Here is a 13673-nt window from a genome sequence, read left to right on the forward strand (position 1 = left end):
TTTAGTATATGTGATCCATGGAGTGCCCCAGATTCTGAAAACATGCATTAAAGTGCTTTGGCTCCTGGCTATAATCAGCCTACAAACACAATAGGCTTTGGCTAACTGAAGAAAAGACAAAATATTTACCTCACTGAAAGAGAAATGTCAGCTAAATAAGGGCAGTGAAGGCACACAGGTATCTGCCTGCCAGAGACAGTGCGTGTAAATTGAAAGGGATGCCTAAGGTGGCATGATAAGAGGATGGCAGAGACTTTACTCATTAATGAAATATAACTGAGAATTAGGTCTGCATCTCTATAGAAGTCTGATCAGTTCCCTCAGGGCTGACCAGCAGGAAAACAATTTCATTCCAGATATGAATAGCTAAGCAGTTAAGTATTGCATTTTGAATTCTGTCTTCCTCAGTATAGAAAGCAGTCTTTTCCACAAGGAAAAATGCCTGTTACAACATAAACTTCTAACCCATCAAATTTTAGCTTCTAGAATTGATTGCTTGACTCAAGAATGTCGAGTATACCTTTAGCTATTTTTGGAGCCCTGGAAACATACAGGAACCAGAAATAAAATAAATTCTAATTTATCTTGCTGCTCTACTCTTCAGAATATTGTCATTTACTGAAGTCTTAAGTAAAAGCTACCGTATGAAAAATTACTTTAGTGTCATGCTCTTTACCCATAAAACAACTGTTCCTACCTGAAAAGGAATTCAGAGCAGAATAAAAAATAAATTTCTGTATCTATTTTGAGTGTCAACTTCTTAACACTATGAAATAAGAAGAAACATTATGAATATAATTTGAAAAGGCATTTAAAACTGACCTTATAAGGCATGTATTGTAAGTCTGATACACAGTCCTGAAAGCAGTTATGATGACCTACTTTCAGAAAAACTTCTGGCATAGATTTAGTTATAAAATATGAATGAAGAAAACCACTGAAGTAAAACTGTGCTTTACAAAACACTTGAAAAAACTTCAGAGATACAGATAGTATTGCTGTATGCTCATATGGAAATACTATCTGTATCTCAGAGATAGTATAAAAAAAAGTTATATGTATATATATATATATATATATATGTATATATAACTTTTTATAGAAGTAGTGTTATCTTCTGATACTGGTATGCTTTTTCAAGCCTGATCTGTAAGGAGATACTTAGCCAGTCATATTATATGATATAATATCTTCAGAAAGTACCTAGGAAATTTATATACTTAATCCAGTTTCTACATGGCACCAGTACTCTGACACCTGAATAATTCCTGCCTCTCCATTACAGAAAACTGTACTCACAAGACACCTGCAGGAAATTAGTGTTTTGGGTCCAGATTGTACCAATACATGATTCCTTGTGCAGTCACCCACCATCTGAGAAAAGGAACATGATGAGACAAGCCAGAGAAATTTATAAATTCATTAAACACCTTATTTGAAAGTTTTAATTCTCTGGTATCAACATACAATGCTGGTGTCCAGCATTTTCTGTAAGATGTACCAATGGATGGAAACAGAGCACTTTGTGTTGGAAGGGACCTTAAACCCCATCTAGTTACACCTCCCTGCAGGGGGGACAGGGACACCCTCCACTTGGGCTGCTCAGAGCCCCATCTAACCTTGCCTTGGACATTTCCAGGGATGGGGCATCCACAAGGCAACCTCTTCTGGTGTCTCACCATTCTATTTGTGAAGGATCTGAAGACATGCCAGGTATTTCTTCATGGTGTGGCCTCACACTCACCAACCCAACAGGCCATCACGTTGTGTCACTGTAGACACAGCACCATGCACACACCTCATCCAGGGCCTGACCTGTGGTCACAGGCCTGCTCAGCACAACCAGCAATGCTTGTGTGACCCAGCTATTGAAGATGCTTGTGCTGTCCTGCAGCAGCAGCTACATGTGGCCACCAGACAAGGCCCCTTGGAGACACTTGTCCAATAGAGCAGCAGGGGCACATGCGCAGTACCAGCTCTACAACACAACCCTCAGGCCTTACCTGCACCCCTGTTCCCAACCAACAGCAGGGGCTTTTCCAGGAGAAGGCAGCAGGAGCTGCTCTGGCTGCTCTGATCAGGGCCGGGCTCAGGCCAGCCCTGAGCACAGGCCAGTCCAGGGAGCAGCCAAGGGCCAGGGGCTGCCAGCCAGAGCCATGCCAGCTCCCCAGCTCCTGCCACTCCTCTAACAGCACCAAATTACAGCTCCTCACTCAAGAGTTTGTCTGAACACCCTACTCACAGTCAGTGGGTCTAAAGACTTTGAGTACTCTTTGAGACAGTTAAATTTCACATTTGTCCCTGACTGGAGCATCTAATCAGTCATTGGGCAGCTGATTGGATATAACAGAGAGAAAACTTCAGCTTAAAAGTACCAAATAGCAAAGACAGTGTGGTATTTAAATCAGATCTAGACCAGACACACAGTACAGATTCTCTCTAGTGCTGAGACATACTTGAGCAATGTACAAAGAGCTGATATCCTTCATTTAATAGCTCTTATGGCAAGAGAGACCAGATTAGATAATAAAAAGTAATGTAGTGCATTGTATATGATTTGATATTCAAATGTATCTGTACAGTTACATAGCTCTGTACTATCAGAAGACAAAATTTTAGACTTCTAGGTAAGCAAGAGATCAATTTTTTTTCTTGACTAACCAGACACTTTCCAGAATTGTCCAAAGGTGATTTCATCTTTTATCTGTCATTTATTTCAAAGAAAATAGAAATGTACATGGACCTGTCCTGCAAGTGAACTGGTAAAACACAAGGTTGCTGCAAAGTCTTGTCTATTAACAGACTACTAATGGAGTCATCAGTGTCTGCATGGTATTCTGGGTTTTCTCTATAGACATTGTTTTTCCTCTTCTTCATTCCCTCCTGTTCATACTGCATTCAATAAGTCACAAAGACAAGTTTGCCACCCTCTTCCACATTGTTGCATCTCCTTCTTTCCTTTATTTTTTTGTTCTACTCTTTACAGTACTTGAAATCCCATTCACAGCCCCCAAAAGTTTACCTGAAAAATTTACCACATTTTCTGACAGTGCAAATCATTGTTTTGCTCCATTTTGTTGTACATTAAAACTCTTATCACTTTGGTTTGGAAAGAAAATCTCTTATCTGTGTTTGAATGGTGGTTGGCACAATGGAGACCTTCAGATCGGACCTCACACAGCAGGGCACTGTAAACTTACATATGAAAGCATTACAACAGTTTTTTCTTAAACACTGAGAATACAACATATCTTCTGTATATACCTTGAAATATATATTATATATTTTTATATGCATACCTATATAAAGTGATTAAATACTTCTTTTATATTAATATTATTGAAACACAAGTAACTTTTTTCCATGTAAAATACACTTCTCCTATACACTGTCATTACTTGACATTGAGCTTTTCAGAGTGCATTATATGGATTTTCCCCAGAATAGGAAGAAATAGAAAAAAACATGTAAGATTTTAAGTGCTTTAGACATCAAAGCAGAAAAACTCTCCATTTTCCTAGGCAGCACATTGAAGTATCCAATTTTAATTGAGAGAAACAGAAATGAGGAAAATTTCTACGGATGACGAGTAGGCTTGTAGGCTGAAAAGAAAGTAATCAAAACACAATAAAACATTTGCACTAAAGTAATAGAACATATCATTTTGTTCAGGAAAATGTCTTTGTTTCAAAATAAGATTGCATGTTTAAAGGTGAAAAAACCTCATGTTGAAATACACAAACACTATCTGTGACAAAACCAAAGGCATTTTGCAGCATTTCAGCGACCCTTCACAAACTTCAGTAAGGAATCCCCCCAAATGAAAGTACAGCTCATGCTGGTTCCTGAAAAGCTGAAAAGTAAGGAATTAGTGTATTAAGCAGGTTCCAGCGAACAGAAGATAAAAGCTTCAGTCCAACCTGAAAAGGATCTTTGCTGAAAAAAAAAAAAATTAGCAAATGTTCAGAGGAAAAAAGATAATTGACCATTTTCTTCATTCCACAGAATATTGTTGATGAGGCAACTTCAACAGGATCTTCAAATGATTGAACTGTAATACATAAGTATTATATTATGTACATTTAACTGACTAATTGAGAGAGAGAAAATAATGTAGTTCCTACCAGTTTGGCTGAGTTGTGACGTGCTACGGCTCTTTCTGGACAGCCCCACGATGGCGACCATCTTGGCACCAATGCTGGAGCGCCTCTTTTTGCTGCCACCACCAACAGTGCCCACCGCCGTGTCTGACTGGCTGCCATCGTTCTTCTCCAGTGTGTACATCTCCCCGCTGATGCTGGTGCTCTTTGTCATGTTCTTTCCTGAGATGGCCATCTGTCTGCTTTGCATTTTGGATGTAAAGACACTGTCAGCCAGTTGATGGATAAACAGTGCAGACAAAGAGTAAAAAGGGGAAGACAGAAAAGGACAGGTTTCAGATGGAAGGTTTTGGGAGACTAGAGGGTAAAAGCAGCTAATCACACAGATAAGGTTTGATTTTAAGAGGTAAAAGGAGAAACTTTAATTCTAGGGTCTTGGTTGGTCCGCTGTAAACATACTTGACTCATCAAAATTGTGTTTTAAATAACAAGCTCTTATTAACTGATTGACTAAAAACTTATTACCAGCAAAAGCATACCAAAGAATTAATGCATCCATATATCATATAATACTTCTTGCTTGGGAAATTTAAGTTCTGGCTCAGTGCTGTGTGCCTCCTCACATATATACACACAAATAACCTATATTCCTCTGGGAAACAGACACTTGATTCTTTACTGAGTGGAAAAGAGCCTCGGTCTGAAGCCCAGTTTTGATTACTAGCCATCCAGACATTTCAAGGATGTTCTCATTAATCTGGTTTATCTCAGTTCATCATACAGTAATGAACACCCACAGGTTTTTCCTCCATCTCTGCATCAACAGATACAATACAAGTACTAGATATGCATTTCACAAAACACTTGACTGTTATGTGGCACAGATCATCAGTACTGATAAAATGGAATTCAATTCTAATGCATCTTTTGTACTTGTTTAGAGGCTCTGTAAACCTGTTCTATGTGGCTGCATCTGAACTGTCTGATGCAGCATTTCAGGTGTCCCAGGGGAACCTGATCTACCAGCAGGCAAAGAGACCTTTCCTTTCCTCAGAAATGGCCATCTACACTGATGACAACAGCACTTATCCAAATTTTGCCCTGATATCTAATTGGTAGGTATCTGAACAAATATCCAGAACTGGAAGCTCTGGGAGACATGTGGGGCTGAAAATATCTAGAGAATTTTCTATATCAATGAAGATCTTGCACAGAACTTAGACCTTTATTATTCTTTTCAGTACAGTACTTCTCACCAAAAAGTCCCCATGAGATTCCATTTTAAACAATCCACAAAACTGTGGAATATTTCTGGAACCCAGGGGAAATTTTTTTTGTTAAATCACCAATATATAAACGCTAAAATGAATAATTTTTTCTTCTTAAACAGATTTTCAAATGCATGCAAAAGCTGTTGCTAGAGCTTTAGTGCTCAGCAAATGTCTCTAGAACAAATTTTTCTGTGTATAGAAAAACATATATACTCCTTTTCCCTTACCTATAATGGCCTGAAATCAATTAATTAAAAGGAAGGAATTATTGTTACTTTATGAAGTTTTTTTGCAATACTCTCTCAGTTTTTTCCAATTTTCTGTCAGTAACTTGTCTATGGAATTAATGCAGTGCACTCAAAAGTAGATAAATACTTATAGCTTAGCCACAACCCAAAGGGAAAGCTAAGAGTTGGTTCACAGCAGAAGTAGACCTTTGCCATTGAAAAATGCTGAGTGTACTTCTCAGGGAAGGCACAAGGAAAAATATGAATAAGAGTTTGGGTCAGCAGATGGAGAAGCACAAAACAAAGCTGAGAGAGAGTCATAGTGACCTTGCCTGGATACACAATCACAAAATACTGAACACAGTGGTAACCTGAAAGCTTTTTTCTTGCTCTCTATTAGCTCTCTGTGTTGTTGTGTTAGTACACAGTGACTCTCATTTGTACATTTATCACCAAGGGACGAGTGGGATAGGATGTGGGTAAAGAGGAAGGCAGGGAAACAGTAAAAGAGAATTTGTATTTCTGTGTCTTATTAGCACCATGTTAACTTGTTTGTTAGATGATAGCTTCACATGCTGTATTTTTAATCAAACTAACACCTCTAAGAATTCAGTCAAAGAAAATACATGACACTGAAACCATTTCTCAGTTTCAACATTATCTTGCATGTAAAAATACTAGAGGTCTAGGAAAAACATGGCTGTGAAGACCTAGTATCTTCAAATTTATCTTAAGCAAAATTTAACTAAGAATCAGAACATTAGAACCCCTTATCCAATAATGCTGTTTATAATCCAAATTCTCAAAGGAAATATGATTAATGTGTGCTTTCAGTCAGGTCTCTCTCTTTTCAGTATTTTTTTAAATCAGATAAATTTGACGGAGAAGTAGGAAACGAAACTATTTAGTTTCTAAAACTGTTTTGAAAACAGATCCCTGGAGAGAGATCTTATGCATGTCTCTTCAGGGAAAGATGGCAGAAGAAGTCATAGAATCTCTCTTAGTGGAAGCTAATTCACACATGCAGGCTGGTGGAGGAAGTAAGTTTTTCACTGCTTGCAGAACAACCTATTTCAGTGATCCATTTTTTCAAAAATAATACCCAGAAAATCAGTGAGTTCCTATCATATAGCAAACAGTAATCAATGCATTGTTTTGTAAGTGTTATTACCATTCAATAAAAGCCCTATGTCATCAGTGGAAACAGAAATATTCTGAATTTTAGTACAAAAGTTACACTGAAAAGAAAGTCACCATTTCCTGTGTTGAATGTGTCTTTGAGGTGCTTTTTTGTGTCCTTTCCAAGATTTATAGTTCTATTTAAGTGGAATGGATTACAGTAGCTGCCCTTATTAAAGAAATCAGTGTCTTTAAAGAGGCTGGTTGCTATAGTTTCACTGTGCACTTATCTATGAAATTGTTTTGAATTACTAAATTTTGCTTCTTGGCTTCTGTACCACAAAACGTTTTGCTGTGTACTGCTGCCAGTAATGATGTAGGCTTCAGTCAGACACCTTCTCTTGGCCAGCTTTTTAAGAAAGGTAGGAAAGGGAATTCAAATGAGAAGAAAGGAAGGGATTTAGATTTAAGTGGATATACCAAATACTAGTACAAATGGCTGATATGAAAAATTCATTCACAAGCCTCTATTTTTTTTCCCAGTCGAACTCTAAAACTATTTTCTTCACTTAAAGGCTTGGGGGTTTTCCCCTTCTCTAAAAGCAGCAGGGAATACATCTTTGCTACAGTCCTAACCAGCAAACAGCCCTTGGGGAAAACCATCCCATAGCAGGGACTTTGGTTTTTTGCAATTCATCTCTTAGCAAAAAAACTTTGAGAAATACATACTAGGAGAGTTATGAGTGGTTTATAGTGCCTCAAAATAAACCTAAAGTGGTCATGAGCACTTCCTCCATCAGCACTTTGAATCCTTTCTGGCCATCCAAACCCTCATTTACTAATTTTTCTTGGCAGATACTTGATACCCTCTCCAGCAGAAACCATGCTTCTACCCAGCCCACCTTTTGACAGTGCCACAGATGGATCATTCTCAGAAAAACTGGGTATTGTATGTCAGATTTGGTTTCTTTCTGAACTAATAGAAATGTTGACCTCAGAGTATAATTTAGAGAGTAAATCATACAGTCTTTTTCCTTAACAGGAAACAGAAATTACTGGAAGTTTTCTTTGTATTACATATACACAAATCTAATCTCACAGACTTCCAGCTAAATACATGCAAGAGTATTTTAAAATAGATATTATATAAAAGTAATTTATGAAATTGTATGAGGTAATGAATAGATATGAAGTAAATATAGCGTTCTCAAGGTGTCTAATAAGATAATAATAATTTTAAAAATATCCTCAGCAAAGAAAATATGCAGCCAGATGCTGGGGGGAAGAACAAAATAAAGGGGGAAATAAAGCAATTATCCTAGTCCAAATAATATGTGCATAATGACATAATAATACTATTATTAGAATGAAAACAAGAACAAAATCAGCACACAACCCCAGCTATGTGGCAGCCCACAGCCTAGAGCAAGAGCAGAGTGAAGGTGGCAGCCAGGCCACTGCCTTTGGCTTAACAGGACCAAACAATCAACAAGAGTAGGATGAAGGACAAAGCTCACACAAGAGCGTTGCTTCACACACTATCCCAAAATCCAGGAGAACTCTTGAGGAAACCAAGAGCTGCAGACAGGTCTTAGTGTAAATATCTTTTCAGACACTTCAGTTTTCCAGTGAAAAAAGCAAAAGGAAAGATGCATACACTTTAGAGGAATATATTCTCAAAGATAAGGAAGAAAGTCCTTTAAAATATCACAAGAGAAAAATAAGACTTTAGAAAATAAATTACAATAGGATATCTATATAGATTTGTAATTTAAAGCCAATGGTGGAGTATGAGAGCCCTAGCCACTATACAGTATTCTTAAAAATATACTATGCTAGCCAGCTGAGGAGAGTCAGACTGACAGAGACCTGTGACGTCAAAGGTATTCCAAAGTTTGCTGATGATACTAGATTAAGAGAAGCTCCTGATTCCCTTGAACACAGAAAGGCTCAGCAGAGAGACTTTGACAAATTAGAGGTCTGGGAAATCACTAACCATATGAAGTTTAACAAAGACAAGTGCTGGATTCTGCACCTGGGATGGGGATTGTACATGCAGACTGGGAAACAAAGAGTCTGAAGACCGGCACCACCAAAAGGGACCTGGGGGTCACTGGCAAGCTGACCATGAGCCAGCAGTGCCCTGGCAGCCAGGAGGGCCAAGAGTGTCCTGGGGGGCACCAGGCACAGCATCACCAGCCAGGCAAGGGAGGGATTGTCCTGCTCTGCTCTGCTCTGCTCTGGGCAGTCTCACCTCGAGTGCTGGTGGTAAATTTGGGCACCACAATGTAAGAAAGATATAAAAGCATCAGAGGGCACCCAAATGACAATGAATAGTGAAGGGTCTTGAGGAGAAGCCATATGAGAAGCAGATCAGGTTACTTGGTGCGTTCACTCCGGAGGAGACTGGGGGGAGACCAGTTTTTACAGCAGTATCAGAAATCACAATTTGTAATCTCATTGCTCTGCCATAAACACATGTATCAGAGAATCAGATTTACACAAGTCATTTGGCAGACCTTGCAGGTTTCTTTATTTCTTTATTTCAAAGTCAAAGCAAAATTAATATTATTGCTTTCCAGCTTAGTTCTCTGTTAATGATCCCAAATGAAAATAAGGCATCCATTATAGTGAAAATTCAGGTTGCCAAGTACAGCTGTGGGCTGTGATGTCCTAGGGAAAAGATTTTAACATTTTTTCAGTTGTTGAAAAATATATTTTCTAATATATATCTCCTGTGAGACTGGAAGACCCACTGAAGACTTTGTTTACTGCTTTTTACAAGCAGGAGATGAATTTTAATGCCATTCATAATAGACCTGCTAACTCAATCAGAGATGCTCTTATTTCATTAGTTTACTGAAGAAATTTAACAAAACCAGCATTATGGGGACAGCTGTGATGTAGGAAATAACATTTCCATGGGAACAGCGCTTCCGGCCAATACTCGTACTCGTCTGCCAATTCACATCCAAGAGAGACACTGCAGGTTCAAAATTATAATGACTTAGTCTCTGGAGATCCATTTTGTCAAAAATTCTTCTATTAACTTATTGGTGGTATAAATCTCTAATAGCTACTGGACTGACTTAATTATTAGGTTCATTTTATTGAAATTATAACAAGAAATTTGGGAGGAAAAATAGAGCAGTTTTTATAATCTATTTTGTTATGTATATTGCTATTCAAATAAAACCAGTGGCCACATCTCAAAATATAAGTAGCAATATTTTGATATGAAATTTCTTTTTTCAAAACTCTCTTTCATTACTAATCAGGAATACCTCACCTGCTACAATACATAGGTTGACTTGAGCTGTATTTCCCCCTTTCTGGTAGATGTAAAGCTGTCCACACTGCTTTATTATTATAAATTAATGGAAGTATTCCATGACATCTCTGGCAATTTTTTTTCAAATAGGAATAAATGGCAGAGGCAGGGGTCAGAGCATAAGATTATTTCCAAATCATAGCCACAGCAAATGAATGATGCAGAAGAAACACTGTAACAGCTAGCTGTTTCCTAATGCTAGCAGTTGAATTATACACAGAGCTTCAGAGATTTTTGATATAATTTCTCTCCTTCTCTGATAGAATAATTGGATATTTTTAAAAGTAAAACATACAGTTGATATTTTCTGTTAATTTAAATAGCAATTGTAATAAGGATTATATTAATATTCGTCTAAAATAAAAATTTTCAATTTTTCCTCTACAAAGTTACAGAAGAGCTTTATTACCCTGCTAACAGTAATAAATCTTTGATGAAATCCCTTTTTTTGATACAGTGAACTAAACCAGTGATTTACTCTGCAAAAAAAAAGTCTAGCAAGAAAATTAGTTGAGGTCTAGAAGTCTTGTATTAGTCAGCTGTCATATTCATTAGTAAAAAGTCCATATGAGCTCTGAAGGCTTGGAAATAAAGTACATTGCAGTCAAAGACTGAGTGAACTTTGAATAACATCCTAATTCTTTGAGCTTAGAAAGCATCTTCTTTAACCCAGTCTGGCAAAGAAACAGTTTGTAAAAGCTGGGTACCAACTAGCTTGCTAAATTAAAACTGATCATGAGCAACCTGATTTAATCGAGACTGTTCTCTTGCAGAAATGTGCCTTGCACGTACTTCATCTGAAATTTAAATGTTGTGTGCCTGTTCCAGCCTGCTATTTAATTAGTCTTACAACAGGGAGGGATGAGAAGGCCCCGTTTTCTGTATTTACACTGCTATGTCACAATCTACACTGCAAACTTGCTTAGTGCTGCTCCGTGTTGTTTCTCCAAGGGCTGAATAGAGCTCTATGAAATGGAAAGCAAGCAGTGAATAGCTAAACCAGACATTAAATCCAGTATGTGTCCCAGACCTCAAATCACCAGAGAAATAATGTAAAATTAAGTCAGGAAAGTGAAAAAAAATTCAGACTTGAAGGCTGAAGTGCTCAAAAATATACAGAGGTAAGAGACATAATGTTTTGCCTGAGGGTAAGAAGTACTATGATTTATCATCTTGCTAAACTGAAATTGCTGTGAGGGAGATTTACTTATTTAGAAAACTCACTGACAGTTAGAAAACTTTGTAAGATAGACATAGGGGAACTAGACAGGATGAACTACTGAGATTACATTAAGAGAAAAATCACACACTACATAGGGAAGATCCAAATGTCTTGAAAAGGCTTTATTTAAATAAATTTCTGTCAGCAATATGGATCTCACCATAGCTGCATCTATACTTAACTCATGAAAGAATGTATTTCTTTGATTAGTACTGCACAAAGGGAATATGCTCAGGCTCATTTTAATGCTTATATGCATGTATGTGGAAGTGGCTGTCTAAAGAATAAAACAACTCTAACATTTCCTTCATCCTTGTGAGTGCAGGTTGCTTGAGGACTCTGAAAAATCAGGGTCAGAATAGGCACTGCTAACATCTCCAAAACTCAAAGCATGTCTCTGAATTGATCTTCTGGGACTGAGAACTAAATGGACACGAGCAAGAAATCTGAAGCCGTAATTACTTCAACCAAAGAGACATTATCTGGGACACCATGATCTTGCCTGTCTGACTTCTGTCACTTTGACAAAATGACTTTGAGTCACTTTTGGTCTCTGGGGGAAATTATAAAAGCATACAGAAAACTTAAGACCATCATAAAAAAGAAAATGTGAGGAAAGGTGTCTCACATGTTTCTGAACATGAGCCTGAAACCTTTGTTTTTCTGAGCTGGAGAAGGCAGGTCTATGACCAAATGTCCCTGCTGAGACAGTGTGTACATGGCACACCATGCAAGTTTGAAGCAGCTTTCCTCTTTTTTACCTTGGGCCTCCACAGGAGTCATGTTTATGCCATGGCTGCTGTCTGGGAAGTGCTGGGCTCTCAGTGGTATTTGTAAGGAAGTTTGATTTCCTCCTGGGGGCAACCTGATGACAAATCTCCCAGCTTGTTTAGCTGGCACCTTACGGGCTTTAGGAGAAGTATGAACATCAAAGAGGTGCAGTGAACTTACTGAAAATGTTAATATGTTTGGTCAGAAACCATTAAAAACAGATATATGGGCAATGCCCAACCCCTGGAGCATTATCTTTCCATAGCTATAAAGCACACAGTAGTAAGAGCAGCACTGGGCCCCTTATCCTTAGTCAAATACAGCACTTGCTAGATGGGCCTGGCAATGTGCTTCAAAGGCAATAGCACAAATCCAGCAACTGCATTTTAGAAATACTTCCAAGAAGTAACATGAAGGAGTTTATGTTTGCTTCTTAGAAGGCTAAGTGATAAGCATATTCATAATTTTTTATGAAGTACATTTTTAGCAATATGTATTAATTTTGCAGAATCTTATTCTTATTAGAATAATACTCAGGTAAAAAGAGTGAAAACATGCATCACTTAGACAGAGCTATATCTGTTCAATTATAATGTCCAAAAAAGAAAAGCCTTATAATCTTCAATATTCAATCCCTTGTTTTTATGTGTTTCTACACCACTTTTTGCTGTTGCTAGTCTTGTCACCAGATCTTTTGTGCTCAATCCTGTACAAATAAATATTTAAAAGTCTGTCTATTAAAAATCTTGTGATTCAATCTAGCTTTAAGCTAGATTTAAGCTTTTTAATAATAAATCTAGCTTTAAATATTTTTAGAAAATTAATCTTTTCATAACACACTTAAAAGTGCAAAAACTAATTTCAAAATTTATATTTGCTCCAAACCCACGTTTTAATTTTTTTCCTTCATCTCTGCTTCCTTGAGTGTCTACAGGGCTTTCTCCCTTCATTTCTTGTGGTTTTGTTTTCTATAAACTACTGATGCACTGTTTTAAAATAAAATTTAGTAACAGGAGTGCACCATGGATCAGGAGTGCTTTATGGATCACAGGTCTGAGCTGACTCAACAGAGGTAAAATTGCAGGCTTCATTTCATGGAGAGAGAAGCAGTATCAAAGATATTGCATTGCAGTCAAAGTAAAAATGTCTGAGTTCCCTGCTGGATGCCTTATATCAAAGCTGCAGACTGTTTCAAATAACTTATTTTTACTGTTCACCTGTTAATAATGTGTACTTCCAAATTCATTAATTTATGATATCTCAGCGTATCAAAATTATTTTACTAACTGTAAAGGAGCCTATATATCTTTTGTATTTACTCCAAACTAGCAGGAAAAAATAAGTCTCCAAGGGTTCTATAGACAGTGACAAATAACTTAGAAAGAGGCGACTTTACTAGATTTCTTAAATTATTTTTATTCTTTCCTCAGTACAGATGTCAAAACAAATATAACTGTTCATTTAATTCTGTTTGGAACCATTGATCTTCTGCATATTTTTCCATAGCATTTTTCTAGAAGATATAGATAATTTACTTCTAAATTTCATCTATGAAAATGTAAAAAACCAAATGGCCGAACTATTGTCCATGTGTGTTGGTACAGACCAAGCAGCTCTATGAATTTATAGCTT

The 13673-nt window shown here is 37.3% G+C and overlaps 1 protein-coding gene across 47 annotated transcripts in view; it reads right to left on the reverse strand.

Annotated features, from left to right (window-relative positions):
• RIMS2 (regulating synaptic membrane exocytosis 2) overlaps nt 1-13673 on the reverse strand; it is a 446430-nt gene that overhangs the window by 48630 nt on the left and 384127 nt on the right. For 31 of the 47 annotated variants that reach the window (XM_064706347.1, XM_064706344.1, XM_064706342.1 and 28 more), the window contains one exon: nt 4125-4366. The exons of 14 other annotated variants lie outside the window; for them this stretch is intronic. In XM_064706347.1, the coding sequence (XP_064562417.1) occupies nt 4125-4366 (242 nt within the window). The remainder of the gene's footprint in view (nt 1-4124; nt 4367-13673) is intronic. 2 more of the 47 variants (XM_064706339.1, XM_064706384.1) reach the window with 1 other exon arrangement.

The sequence above is a fragment of the Zonotrichia leucophrys genome, chromosome 2, assembly GCF_028769735.1.
Source record: "Zonotrichia leucophrys gambelii isolate GWCS_2022_RI chromosome 2, RI_Zleu_2.0, whole genome shotgun sequence".
NCBI classification, from domain to species: domain Eukaryota; kingdom Metazoa; phylum Chordata; class Aves; order Passeriformes; family Passerellidae; genus Zonotrichia; species Zonotrichia leucophrys.